Below are 14,337 nucleotides of genomic sequence, written 5' to 3'. Positions count from 1 at the left end.
CACGTATGACATTTCATAACAACTCAAATGTTCAAACTCCTCATTTTCCTGCTTTTCGGAAACAGGCATATTGGCATACAGACATATTTCATAAATAAATCCCCATGCACTTTCCTCCACTTTGCACGTCCTTTGCAACAAATCTATTCCCCTCAATGAAGGAAAGTATTTTGTTGTGGTTCATGCATTCGGCATCTTTCTCCTCTGCCATCCAAGCAGTGTAAAATTATTAACTATTAAGATAACTTCATGGATTCAAACTAGCAAAAAAAAAAAAAAAAAAAAAAAATGCCACACTTTAAAACAGATTACATTTTCCAAGTACATCACATTACCTCAGTTTTTTATGATTGCATATGATGACCTCATGGATCAGGCAACTTTTCCCACACACAGCGACCAACAGGTGATTAGGAAAGTGTTGTGGTGTTTGTTGTTATTTAGTGGTTTAGGGGCCTTTAGTGCTGTTGTACCCAACCCCATCACCCTTATTATAATAAAGGCATCCTTAAGACCCTAACATTTTATTTCTTTGAAGTAATCTACAAACACATAACACACAAAAGCTGAATTTATTTTCCACATAGACATGTTCAGCAGGATACTCACATGATGCCAAGACTCTTCAATGGAGTCAGACGGATCATCAAAGGTGTAGCTGATGGAGTTCATAACTTCAGTCTCAGATATTTCCCTTAAATCACTGCAGATAGAGGAGGACTCACTCAAGGCAGTGCTGACTCCATTCAGAACACACTTATGCACCTCTGTTGATGGGAAACAGTCAAGTTTTAATGTCTCAAAAGACCCCTACAAGAGACTTAAAAAGAGAATTCTTTGATCACAGAAAACAAAAACACGTCTCTTTGCATAAACTTTATTCAACACCAATAACATATCCATATAATCAAAACACTGTTATATTTTATGCAAAACAACATGTTTCTATAAATATATATGTATTGCGCTTCATAACTAATGTCAGGAGTTTTAAAAGCGCGTGTATAGCCAATTATCTGTGGACAGGGTTTGTCATGACTTACCAACATACGAACAGGATCCGTTCGTAGCCATGTCACCGGAGACCTGAAGCACAATCAGGTATGGGGCGATTAGAGACTGTGAAGGCGCAAAATCCTCACCAGGCTTTGGCCAGGCTTAATTTAATGCCATGACTGCTGGAGAGACACAGGGCTTATGATAGTGCCAAACTTTAGCTAATTTCCAGGACCTTCTGTCATGGGTGAACAAAGCCCACATACCATCCAGTTCCACCACCAGATGATCTATCTATCTATCTATCTATCTATCTATCTATCTATCTATCTATCTATCTATCTATCTATCTATCTATCTATCTATCTATCTATCTATCTATCTATCTATCTATCTATCTATCTATCTATCTATCTATCTATCTATCTATCTATCTATCTATCTATCTATCATTAAGATGATGCAACTGCCCCATTAAGTGTAATCAGGTTGCACACTAGAATGTTAGGCCCAGCAGCCTTTAATGTGTTGCTGTTTCATATAGAACACCAGAAGACCAGTGAAACATACATTTGAACACATAAATCACATGCTTTTCGTGTTGCCAAGTTACATTCTATATATAGGTCTATAGGAACACCACACATTCAGATCAGTGAGGAGACATGGAATTTCCTCCATTCAGAAGCGGTTCTTATACCCCTCAAAAGCTCACCCACACAACTGCTCTCGATTTGGTTGATTTCCTCTTGGAAACAAGAATGGGGAATATGTCACGTTTAACTCTTCAAAAGCCTGCCTGTTAAATCAGCTTTGAAGCTCTCATTCATTTTACACCTTTGACTTATAGATATATATGCTTTACTTTACTCATACAGGTCTGGAGGGTACATTTGGGATAGATCTAGCCCACTGGAAAGGGAGGGATTTGCACTATGAAGCCACCATTTTTGTTAAATGTATGTATTTATCTTAATCCATTCTCGGTGGGAGGTTAAGGCAAGGTATTGATCAAAGTCAACATGAAAACCAACATATAGACAGTGAATTTATGTGTGTTTGTGGAGAATATTGGAACAGATCCCACCTGAGCACCAAGAGGTTTGAGAATATGGGCAGTGATGCGACATTAGCGCCATCTTGTGGTTAAAGTTGGTTGTTCTTTGTTAAATTTATCGGAATTTTAGCAGCGTGTGCCCTCGTGTGGTCAACAGTCAAAATTGCATCGTAAGTATCGCTCATATTTTTATTGTCATTACCTATTCCATTTGAGTGCTGTTATTTCAATAGAGATATAGAAACTTAGTTTGCCTGAATGTGTATCGACAAACTAGCCTACATTTAAAGAACATCATTTTGTTTGAGAACCACAAGATGGCGCTGTTAATGCAGCATCCTTACCATCACTATCCTCCAATGCCATGCACTCAAAGAGCTCTTTTTCCCTCCAAAATTGTCTTTGTGCCAGTATGAATACAGAGTTGTTTTGAAGAGAGATCCTTTCACATAAGGCATTTCCCTATCCCTTCTCACTCTCTCTCTCTCTTTCAGAAAGAGCTAGGTATAGTTCAAATCCAGTTGAGGAAGTCAAGGAAATGCTTAAACATTAAATATACACAGTAGAGTAAATAAAGGTTCCAAAAAGGGGATTTTCACAGTCCTGCAACAGAAGAACCATTTGAGTTTCCCAAAGAGCATGTGAAGAACATTTTAAAGGTAAATTTAAAGGTTCTTCATAGAACCGTAAAAGCAAATAAAAAACCTTTATTTAGCGTAGTGCACAATGTTTTAAAACTCCTCCCTATTTGGGGTCAGCCCTATGTTGCCACAGCCCTATGTTCCCACGGCCCTATGTTCCCACATTTCTAAGATTTTTTTTTTTTTACGATTTGTCTAAACCCCAGTTACGGGTAGGTTTAGGGGTGGGGTCAGGGGTAGGCCATTTGTGGGAACATAGGACTGTGGGAACATAGGCATGATCCCTAATATTTAAAATAATTCAAATACATTAGGCTATAAGAAAAATAAGGCATGAGTTGGAAGCTGAGATGAGGAAGTGGATCATGGAAAAACTGCGTATTTGGCAACACTGGTGTGAAAGGTTATGTACCAGACCCAAGATTATGACTAAAAACACAAAAATCTATGCAATTGTTTTTTTTTTTTAGCAAAAGGAGGATGTTTGGTAGTCTCTGTGACGCAGGTTATATGTGGTCATCTCTTTGCACAATATGTGACAATGTGCACACATTCCATGAAATAAGAGTTTGATTTTAGTGTTAACAAAACCAGGCCTTGTTCACTCAGTAGCCCACCTCAAAATGAAATTACTGGTGAAATGTCACTCTGAGGTCAAACAGGTCTTGTGTCTGCAGGGAATTAATCATTTGTGTGCCAAGACCATTGAATTTAATGAGCATCTGATATGCTGAGGTAAGAAACATTTGTGACTCAGTTCTACGCCATCTGCTTTCTTGACAAGGGCTTCGTGAAGTAAATAGACATTCAGTTTGATTTCGTTCCATAACTGCAGCTGATATATTCCGAAGAGTCAGTGTGATTGACAGTCATTGTTTTGTGGTTGTTGTGGGTGACAAGCATCACAGGCAGAGATAGATGGGTGTCACAACACTCTGACCGTGACAATGGGTTTTATTGTTCCTCAACAAAAATCCCATCCTCACTGTACTCGCCTCTGCACAGAGCTGGCACCACTAGCTTTAGGAAAAATCAATCAAACCATAGAACTTCTATAATTAAACAGAGGAAAGACTTTGTAAGCAGAGCAGAAAACGTTCAGTGTGGAAGCAGTCGTGAGTAATCATTGCATAAGGTAGCAGTGCATGTTAATTATCTGCATTTTCAGCCTCATGTTGTGTGAAATGCTTTAACATATTTCAACCATGGGATTTGAGGATTTAGTACCGTTTTTGATCAGGAAACCACAATTTACTGAGCGGATATGTCATGTCATGTAACATCCAGTAATAATTAGATCATATCTGAAAGAGTCATCTGTGGTGTTTTCATGAGAAACTTAAGGCAGGTTTTTGATCAATTTGGCCTGCTGTAATTTATCTGCTGCAGGGTTATCATAACTAAAACTAAAACCATAAAAACATTTTGGTTACTTGAAATAAAAAATGATATATACTGTATATATATGAAGAGTTCATATGCAAAAAAATGCATTCTTCTAGAATGATAATTTTTATCAAGCTCGTACATTTAAGTTCAGTAATTTCACTTAAATGGCAATGAAAATTACCTATTAATTGTCATTTAAGTGAAATTACTGAACTTAAATGTACGAGCTTGATTAAAATTACCATTCTAGAAGAAAATTTCAGATGGCACTTAGAGGCTTTTGCATCTGAACTCTTCATATATATATATATATATATATATATTTCATTATATATATATATATATATATATATATATATATATATATATATATATATATATATATATATAAAAATTATAAAAACTATACAGACATATTTCAGAAAACAAAAACTTCAATAAAAAAATGATAAAAATGGCAAAAACACACAGCAAGATAACTAAAACTTTAAACAAAATGAAAATAGAAAACATAAAATCTCATTCAAAATATTAATAAAACCAAAGGATAGAAATATAGCACAGTAAAACTCATTCATTGCTTGCATACATAAAAAAGGATTCTCTTAATCAGTATTTTTGATGTATTTTCATTAGCATTCTTAATCAATATACATTCACTTATTGAATAATTGATCAAAATGAAGTGAGTTTTTGCTTAAAACAAGAAGAAAAAACTGCCAATAATAATATATAATAATTTCTCCAGAAAAATTTCTTGTTTAAAACATTTACTCACCTAATTGTAAAACATTTCTAAAAATAAAAAATATCTTCTTCTTTATCTAATTCTTTTGCTTCTCAAGTAAGTGTAGCTTGAAACATACACACACTTTTTATCAAATGTCACTGATTATATTATGAGATCTGCTTATTTGAAAGTGTCACAATAATTTACATTAGAAGAACTAGTTATTGCAGTTTTTGTTGTGCTGATAAAGGTGAAAATGATTGATTACCAGCTTAAAATTGAAAACGCATTGAGACATGTCACAGAAAGGTGCAAAGTGCCATTGTAATACTCAGATCACAATACAAGACAACTCCTATCTTGTGCCGCAGACTGTGAAAGAGCTCCACAGTCTAAAAACAAGCACAGAAGACAAGACAGAAAGGTCATAAGAAGACAATTTTGACATGTTCTACATCATCGTTTGAGTACAAACTTTAATTATTTCATAACATAAGATGATCATCCAAGTAAAGAAAGAAAGAAAGAAAGAAAGAAAGAAAGAAAGAAAGAAAGAAAGAAAGAAAGAAAGAAAGAAAGAAAGAAAGAAAGAAAGACAAGTGAATATGACAGACCCCAGAGCGTCCCTTCCTCACGTGAGAGGTGGGTGTTTACCGTTATAAACAGTCACTTCCCCTCAGGACAGCAGCATTGAGCACCAGACCAGCAACACAAGAACACACTAGACCTTTGGGAATTTAAACATCTGAGAACAACAAAAATATCTGTTGCTGTTTTCTTATAACCTGGATCAACATGAAGTCAGGTCTGTCCGGTGCTGAGCAGTGCATCAAATACATCATATTCGGCTTTAATTTCATATTTTGGGTGAGTTTAATACAGTTCACTCTTGGGTGTTTATTTATTGAAAAAAGAAAAGAAAAAACTGTATCCAAGCTCTTAATGTCTAATATAGACTTGCTATTCAGCCTAACCAGTAGTCTTTGAATATGCTTCATAAATAAATACTTTTTGGATTATTAAACATAAAAGGCGCGGTGCTGATATTTATTTGTGCTGAATTTATTTGTCATTGATTGGCTACATATGTCATTTTGAAAAGCCGTGCAAGCTTTACTAACGTTACCTACTATGGCGAAGGCTAACTTATTAATATTGATTACGTAATGTGATGTTCGGCATCTTGATTGGTGAAAACAATACATTGATATATGATCGCAAATTGCGTTGATCTGTCGGCGAGTAATTTTTTTCATAATATTCCCATAGATAACTTTAAAAGTTGAACCTAGAAAAAAAAAAAAAATTCCGAATTGACTCATAACTTTCATTAGAATAGATTACGTGACTCATCTCCAGGAAGTTTAACAACGTCAGCACGCCCTAATTAATATTCATGAGCTAACACCTTGATTAAAAAATTGGCGTTATGGGCAACTGGTAAGCAAAACATGTTGAGAACATAAAGACAAACATATAACTTTCTGCCATTGTTTGTTCTCTTAACAATTTTTTTTCTTAGATAGGCCCCATTGGTTGAATAGTTCACGAGTAGACACGTTTTTAGACGACATTTTGAAAACGAAAGGTATATGCTTTGTTCAAGATGGTAATTTGTTCACCATGAGAAGAGTCAAAGTTTTGCATACCTGTTGCTAGGCAACCCCATCACTAATCCATCTCATAAATTAGGGTAAATGTAGCCCCAGGAATGATCATCTCACAAAGAATGAGAAAAGGACAGCAACCTAATATTAAGCAACTTACACAGCCTAAAGATTTTGCTTTGATTCAAGTAATCTGATCCCCATTGTTTCATCTGAGAAACTGTTGGATGTTTGGGGCTATAAAAATATGTCCTCACCTATCACATCCATCCTTAACACTCTAAAGCCTGACAAATAAATAAAAAATAATAGTCCAAATTTTTTCATATTTGATTGATATATCAGGTTTTTATGGCTCAAATAATATGATATAGGGAGAATATGGAACTCATACTTGAGGAGGAAAAAAACTATTTTATACCCAGAGGCCCAAATTGAGCCAAAAAAAAGGCATTTTGTTGCAGATGTTGTTGTGTATATGGCCAAAAAAGTAAGACAAAATGTTGATAGCTTGTCGTGTAAATCAATGACGTTACATAAAATGCAGTATATCAGTCGTCACTCTACATCTCCCAATATATCTTAGTAATGTGATATTTAAATGTTTATGATCAAGGTCTGTAGTTTTCATTGTGGAGGCAATACATATAATGCAACTCAATACAATGATGATTGAGAGATTTCTTTCCTCAGAAGCCTGTAGTATCATATTTCTTAATTACATTTTAACATGATTTTTCTAAAAAATTATGCATGGATAATCAAGTAAACAAAAATCATTAAAGATTCCACAGCAAAAAGACATGTGGTGGATATTTTTAGAAAAGACCTTTTACTTAGTATAAAAGTATAAACTATCAATCAGGGTGCAGAAGGCATCTAAAAAGATATGCAACAGGTTTTTCAGCAACGTTTTAATTTTAGAGGCCTTCAAATCCAAGCATTAAATATGATACAACAGGCTTTATAGGGTTAATGTGCTGTCTCTGTTTCTAGCCTATCTCTCCACTTAAAAGTGTCAAGCAAAGGGACAATATCTGTGTTCTGACTTCCCTGTGTTCCTGAGGGACAGCTCGAGTTACATGAAAAGTAAAACCTGATCAGCTTGTGTTGATGCCATTTTGGCAACTAAAGCACAGTATAGATCTTTTATACTTTTTTTAAACTCCATTTATACGCTACTGAATTGTGTTAGTTCAGTTTTTAGTTCAGCTAAAATGGTTTTGCCCCTCCTTCTTTTCCTACTGACAAAGACGAGGTAGGAGGGTGTGGCTTGCTGGATTTTTTTTTTTTTTTGGTTCACTCGCCCCTGTTTTAAGGTGGGACAGAAGCACATTTCAGGTGCTCAGTATCGGGTGTTTACTCTTAAAACAGCTCTAACTTTTTAGTCATGGCCGCCGCAGGTGGGTTTTCGTGTGTCAAATACTTGCTCTTTATCTTCAACTTCATCTTCTGGGTAGGTATTTTTTAATCATTACATGAGTTTATGCTAATTCAAATATGTTTGTGGGAACATTCTAACAGAAATGTGAATGTGGCTTGAATGTGATGTGGTGAGGATATAAAAGTTTGTTAGTTGCTTGTTTTCATGTCATACTTTGCTTGCTTGCCTGATTGGATGTAGTGTTTGACAAACTTTGCTCTTTGAGAGATGCGTGTTTCTTAACCAAGGCATTATTTTGTCTACAATATTCAACATTGAACAACAAATATGAGTTTCTTGTTCACAGGCTGTGGTTAGGAGTTAATTTCATACAATCTTGATAAAGATTCTAGTTTATAATATGTAGGTTTGTCAACCATTAACCAACCTTTGGTTAAACATATGACTTTTATTTGAACCTGTTGAAGAAAATCTTTGATTGACATTTTAGCTTGAATGTACTATGCTTTAACATTGCACACATGTTAGATGCAGTTAGAATATGTGACTTTACAGATAACATCATAACAGCAAAAATAAGCTTTGGTCTGTAGCAATTATCTTGTCTTAAAGTGGCCTTGGTATTTGGGCCTGGTCTTAAGCTAGCTTTGTGGTGAGTGAGCAAACTAGCAAACACTATATCCTCCCATCGGTGACTCCTTTTGTGTGTGGGTGGAAAAAGACGGGATCAGTTTGGGAAGCTTTGAGGGACAAGCCTCCACACCCCTGGCAGTGACTCACTGTGACTCATATGTGTGACTGCATTTTCCAAAACAGAAGAAAAGTGGAGGATTGCAACTCTATTGTGTGTGTGTGTGTGTGTGTGTGTGTGTGTGTGTGTGTGTGTGTGTGTGTTTGGTTTATATTACATTGTGGGAACCAAATGTCCCCACAAGGATAGTAAAGCCTGAGATCACCTCCATTGTGGGGACCAGCCAGCGGTCCCCATGAGGGGAATGGGTTAATAAACATCCTAAATTATATATTTTTGAAAATGTAAAAATGCAGAAAGTGTTCTGTGATGGGTAGGTTTAGGGGTAGGGTTAGTGTAAGGGGATAGAATATACAGTTTGTACAGTATAAAAACCATTAAGTCTATGGAAAGTCCCCACAAAGATAGTGAACCAGACGTGTGTGTGTGTGTGTGTGTGTGTGTGTGTGTTTTAGTGTGATCTGGTTTAGCTTGTTTGGTTTGTTTCTCAGTATTCATTACCCCATTGGTCAAAGCACCCAAGGAAACACACTGATCCAACGTTTGTGCAAATTCTTAGAAGGCTGTAGGAGAATGAAAAGTTGAACCTATTCCATTTGTACAACAATGAAATATGACCTACAAAGGTGTGGTGCTTTTTTATTTTTTTATCTGTTTTGACTGTAAAGTGTGTGAGTGTGGGCTGCTGATTAACTTTTGGCTGTGAGAACATGTACCAGATTGTAATCGTTCTTGTTCCTACATGTTACTCATTCATGGAAGCCACATTACTGTGTCCTGGGAACTGCCTGAGTTGGTCAAGAGAAATTAGAGTTGGTTCAGCATAACTTTGCATATTTCTTCCTCAATGCAGTCTAGCAAGAATATCAGGTTGGTGCCTGTGGTTCCATAAGGCCTGTTGAACTTCATTCTCAAAAAGAGAAAATGCTTGGTTTGGAACCTGACTTCCTGTACTCTCTGCCCTTGTAAATAATGTCATGCTTGGCCTGCAGCTATATTTATTCTATGTTACTCAGTTTGCCAATGTCTGTGTTTACAGGTAGCACCATGCAGACTGTTTTTTTTTTTTTTTTTTTTTTTTTGGTTAGGCCACTACATTTTTAATAGGATATATTGAAATGTTTTTTTTTTGTTCCCACAGCTCGCAGGTACAGGAGTTTTAGCTGTTGGCCTCTGGCTGCGTTTCGATGAAAGAACTAAAGGACTCTTTACTGCAGCAGATTCCCCATCTGTGTTCCTCACAGGTGAGATTTGGCCATTCCCAAGCTTGGTTCCCCTCTCAGTGAATCAGAAATCCACCTTTATCTCCCAACACCATGATCGCACATGCTCCCTTTATCACCTACATGATCAGGTCTTTATAAGTTGATGTTTGGGAATGAGGTGAAATGGTAGTCATGGAAACCAGCCACACCTATTTCCAGAAACCAGACCATCTGTCATGTGAGTGGTGTGTCATGAACACTACGATTATAACATGAAGCGAATGAAAGGCCATTCAGTCTGAAGTGAGACGAGTTGTTTTGGCTTCTCTATAGTTGATCAGAACATGTATGTATTACAGACACTACCGGTCAACAGTTTGTTGTAATTAAGTGGGTTTTTTTTTTAAAAAGAAGTCTCTTGTGCTCACCAAAGCTTATTTGATCAAAAATACAGTAAAAACAGTACATTTATGAAATTTTATTAAAATTTAAAAGAACCATTTTCAATTTTATAATATAATTTATTCTTGTGATGGCAAAGCTGAATTTTCTTCAGTGTCACATGATAATATCCTGATTTGCTGCTTAATTTGACTGTGTTCTGTATTTTTGATCAAATGAAAGCAGCCTTGTTAAGCATAAGAGACTTATAAATTATTCCAAGCTTTTGAACTGTTGTGTATAATAACATCACCCTGACTTGGTCATTCGACGTTCACTGAACAATCCAGTTCTTAAAGCAACGCAAATGCCATGACAACTACAAAACACGTCCAAAATTCAAAGCATTCCATCTATTCTTCTATGCTTTGTTTGTTTTTATGAAAGGCCCAAAGATTAAATTCTTTGCCAGTTTTGCTTGCAGAGAAAGACCACAAAGCAACAACCAGCGAATTTAACTTTAAACCATAAACCAACCCCCTTATAAAGCATGGCACAGTTTTTGAAGGGTGAAAACAGCCTAAATATAGAGAGCAGGATGTTGGGTTTCTGTCTGCGTGTTTGTTTTTTAAGAGGCAGGTTTGTTGAGTTATAATGGCTGTGCTGTTTTAGAGGAGGCTGGCTTTGGTCCACACGATGTCAGCTCTCTGCCCCTTGCCATCATCCCTTACAGAGATGCCTTTCTCCTCATCGCCAACAGAACCCGCATTGTTTGCTCCCATCCCACCTCCTTTTGTTTTGCCTGGTTTATTTTCCTCAAGAGCTGTAAGAAGAATGTTCGCATCCACAGATACAAAAACATAATCATCTCAGTGGGAAAGTATCCAAGTATCTGGCAGAGGTTTCGAAAGTGACAGCTGGCTGTCCTGGAATGCCAAACATCCTACTGACAGACTGTTCAGAAGAGCATCTAGTGGACTGGTGTTTTACTGTTTCTATAGGCCACACACCGTTTAAGCAAACGGCATCAAACACGTACGTTTGTTGGGTTTTGACGGATCAGTGTGTGTCCCCAGTCGGTTTCTGTTAGCGTTGATCAGGGTTTGTTTTCACCCGTCTGTTGGGGCAGTGTGAACATGAGTTATTTTTCATAAAATTCTAAATCCAACAGCCGACTTGTTTGTCTCTGCGGTGTCAATTGGCCTTATGGATACATCACATAACATTTGCATGGAATTTTGTTTTGCATATTTAGCTTTGCATAGCTTTTTCTGATAAACCATTAAGGTAGCTAAAGGAAAAAGTTATCATCTATACATAAGCAAAATGTGTATCTGTAATAAACTGAATCTGAGAATAATAAAATTTACAGTAAATGCCCCTTGATTTCAAGTATTTTTTCCAGATGAGCAGCCAAAGAAATGAGACGAATGTAAAAGTACAGGGGAATAAGAGGTGTTCTGTCTTTCTCTGTCCTCAGGGGTCTACATCCTCATTGTGGCAGGTGCCGTCATGATGGTGGTCGGGTTCCTCGGCTGCTGTGGAGCGATAAAAGAATCGGCATGCATGCTGGGAATGGTGAGTCTTCCCATTCTTCTATAGCACAAAACCAAAAGATTTTGTTTTACATTCGTGTCAGGGGGCGTTTACGCAACATCGTTTTCAACAAACAAACAGAACACTTTATGAAAAACAATACCATTTTTTAAAAACGATACAATTATCGTCTCCATGTAAACTACAAAAACATGTATTACATGTTCAGTTTATAGGCACGTAGTGTTTCTTTACAAACTGACATCGCCAACTACTGGCCGGACAGCAGAATAGTGTTTTTAGTCTTTTCGCTGATCCGTGTGAACTGGGACCGTTCTGGCAAAATTGTCGTCTGTGCGTGAAACTTTTCAAAAACATGTTTTTAGTACATTGTTGTCGTGGAAAAGTACCCTTCGTACTTAGTATCGGGTATAAAGTGCATTTGCCAAGAAATAAAAAGTGTTTTTGTTTGAAGTAGTTTTTGCTGATGTCCTTGTTCACCTCATCTGCCTCCAGTTCTTCGTGTTCCTGCTTATCATTTTTGCTGCAGAGGTGGCCGCTGGAATCTGGGGATTGTCCAATAAGGAAAAGGTTTGTGACATTCATACTCTCTTTCTCCTTTTACTCGTTCATTTTCTCACAGTGGGTCCTCTTTCTTTCTCTCTTCCTTCTCAGGTCGTGAAAGATATCCAGGATTTCTACCATCAGACATTTAACAACTACAAAGACACTAAACAGGAAGCGCTGAGGGAAACTCTACGAGCAATTCACTATGGAGTGAGTGTTCATTTTTATGGTTTGTTCAAACCATAAGAGCAAAAACATTCAATGAATGAAGGACAAAAGCTTAACTTTAATCTTTCTTTGTGCTTTTGTTTAGTTGAACTGCTGTGGACCAACAGGAACGGCGATTGATTTAGCATCTGACATCTGTCCCAAAAAGGAGGGAACTGAAATCTTTATCACAACGGTACCAGAAACTCAATAAATAAGCCTTAGTCTCTTCAGTTATATGTTGTTTTTCCAATGTACTATAGTCACCTCTTTTGTTTCTGCTCCAGAGCTGCCCAAGTGCTATTGAGGACATCTTCACATCTAGGCTTCAAGTGATCGGAGGAGTTGGGATTGGCATTGGGGTGATCATGGTGAGTAGATGCTCCTGTGGAGATTCTTGGGCAGGTAGCCGAGTCACACTGGTGTCAGATATTAACCCGTGTCTCTTTGGTTGTCAGATCTTTGGCATGATCTTCAGCATGCTTCTGTGCTGCGCCATCCGACGAACCCGGGACATCGTATGAGCTGTCCTTACTGCAACAGCCTGTTTTCTGCTCTGTATTTATCTGAGAGTGTGTGTGTGTGTGTGTGTGTGTCTGTCTGTGTGTGTGTGTGGAGGGGGTGGGGGTATAGATATGTGTTTGCAAAATCACTCTGATAAACTTCTAACAAAGCCCAGCATTAGTCAAACACTCAAACTGTTACATGTCGTTTATACACTGAGTGTAATAATGAACTGCGCTAGAGGCTGCTTTTAATTTCTTTGGTGTCTTGACTAACGTTTATTTGCCTCTTTGAATGTACTTGCAAGCTTCTGATATTCTTTTGTAACGTTTTATGTGGCTTATTTTATGTACCTATATGGGTGTCTGGATAGACAGTATAGTAACACCTAACTTACCAATAAAGTTGATAACTAATTGACTGAATGGTAGTTATTTATTTATTTTAAGGAAACCCGATGATTTGCATATTTATGCACGTAAGGCCCTGTTTACACCTGGTGCTGTGTTTTGGACGCCACTAAATACAGGTGTCAAACATTTTGAGCTTGTCCACTTTCAGAGGTAGTAATGATTGCTTTTGAGGTGTAGACGCTCATGTAGTCGAATGTGTTCGAACAGCCACAAATGACCGCCAACTTTCCACCTACTGACCTAATGCGTAAACATTACGGGACGCGCACTAACCAGATGGGTTTTCGGCTGCATCCGAAATGGCACACTCTCTTGAGTAGGTGCTCATTTTGAAAAAGTAATTTACTTCACGGCCGCTAAAAAAAGTATGTTCTACATAGTATGAATGTGTGTGTGGTGTGAATCTAATCTGGACGTACTACGTTCCTCATGTTGTCACTATCATGTGACATTCATTAATCCTCTCCCATGGCCTCATGGGATAGTAAAGTGTCCATCTTATACACACTTCAGAGTCTCGCCATAAGAAGTATAGGTCATCCGGGTAATTTACACGCCCAAAGACCCTCCCCTCGAAGAAATCAGGACAGAAGTGGTTGAAAGTGGACAAAAGAGACGGATTAAAACACCAGGTGTAACTGGGAACATGTCTCCCTCGTCTACTTGTGATCCAATCCACCGAAACGCATCTCAATACCAGGTGTAAACAGAGCCTAAGTGTAGCTTGTGTTAAAACACCTTTTAACAGAGTTTCAGAAAACCAGTTTGAAGGAATACACATTTATTGGATTGTAATTTTTATATAATAGGATAAATCAACCAAAAGGAAATAGTCAACTTAGATGCAACTTTCTGCTGTTTTATTTTACAACTGACAATTTGAAGAATTGAAACTATCTATATGTACAATACCGTTCAAAAGTTTTAGGTTGGTAAAATGTTTTAATCTTTTTGAAAGAAGTCTCTTAT

General features: G+C 37.1%; 2 protein-coding genes across 4 annotated transcripts in view; one reads left to right on the top strand and one right to left on the bottom strand.

Annotated features, from left to right (window-relative positions):
• ano2b (anoctamin 2b) overlaps window positions 1-1,099 on the bottom strand; it is a 36,957-nt gene extending 35,858 nt beyond the window's left edge. For both annotated transcript variants that reach the window (XM_079868250.1, XM_079868251.1), the window contains exons 1-2: window positions 1,044-1,099; window positions 610-767 (exon numbers count right to left, since the gene is read on the bottom strand). In XM_079868250.1, the coding sequence (XP_079724376.1) occupies window positions 610-767; window positions 1,044-1,074 (189 nt within the window). In that variant the 5' untranslated portion in view covers window positions 1,075-1,099. The remainder of the gene's footprint in view (window positions 1-609; window positions 768-1,043) is intronic.
• A 4,392-nt stretch (window positions 1,100-5,491) lies between these two features.
• cd9b (CD9 molecule b) lies at window positions 5,492-13,375 on the top strand. 2 transcript variants are annotated; one of them, XM_079868497.1, is made up of 8 exons: window positions 5,492-5,680; window positions 9,697-9,799; window positions 11,622-11,719; window positions 12,194-12,268; window positions 12,353-12,454; window positions 12,558-12,647; window positions 12,739-12,822; window positions 12,910-13,375. In XM_079868497.1, the coding sequence occupies exons 1-8, from the start codon at window positions 5,609-5,611 to the stop codon at window positions 12,973-12,975; spliced, it is 690 nt and encodes a 229-aa protein (XP_079724623.1). In that variant the 5' UTR covers window positions 5,492-5,608; the 3' UTR covers window positions 12,976-13,375. The 2 variants fall into 2 exon arrangements, with proteins under 2 accessions (XP_079724623.1, XP_079724624.1); XM_079868498.1 differs by lacking the exon at window positions 5,492-5,680 and adding an exon at window positions 7,426-7,876.
• The last annotated feature ends 962 nt before the right edge of the window (window positions 13,376-14,337 follow it).

The sequence above is a fragment of the Squalius cephalus genome (genome assembly GCF_949319135.1).
Source record: "Squalius cephalus genome assembly, chromosome: 4".
In the NCBI taxonomy this organism is placed as follows: Eukaryota; Metazoa; Chordata; class Actinopteri; order Cypriniformes; family Leuciscidae; genus Squalius; species Squalius cephalus.
This window is presented reverse-complemented; position numbering and strand designations above follow the sequence as displayed.

Excerpts from the sequence above, each read along its gene's own strand:
- cd9b (XM_079868497.1), top strand. The coding sequence starts at position 5,609 with ATGAAGTCAGGTCTGTCCGGTGCTGAGCAGTGCATCAAATACATCATA. Across the intron at positions 9,800-11,621 it reads CCCATCTGTGTTCCTCACAG|GGGTCTACATCCTCATTGTG; the intron begins GTGAGATTTGGC and ends CTCTGTCCTCAG. Across the intron at positions 12,269-12,352 it reads GATTGTCCAATAAGGAAAAG|GTCGTGAAAGATATCCAGGA; the intron begins GTTTGTGACATT and ends CTTCCTTCTCAG.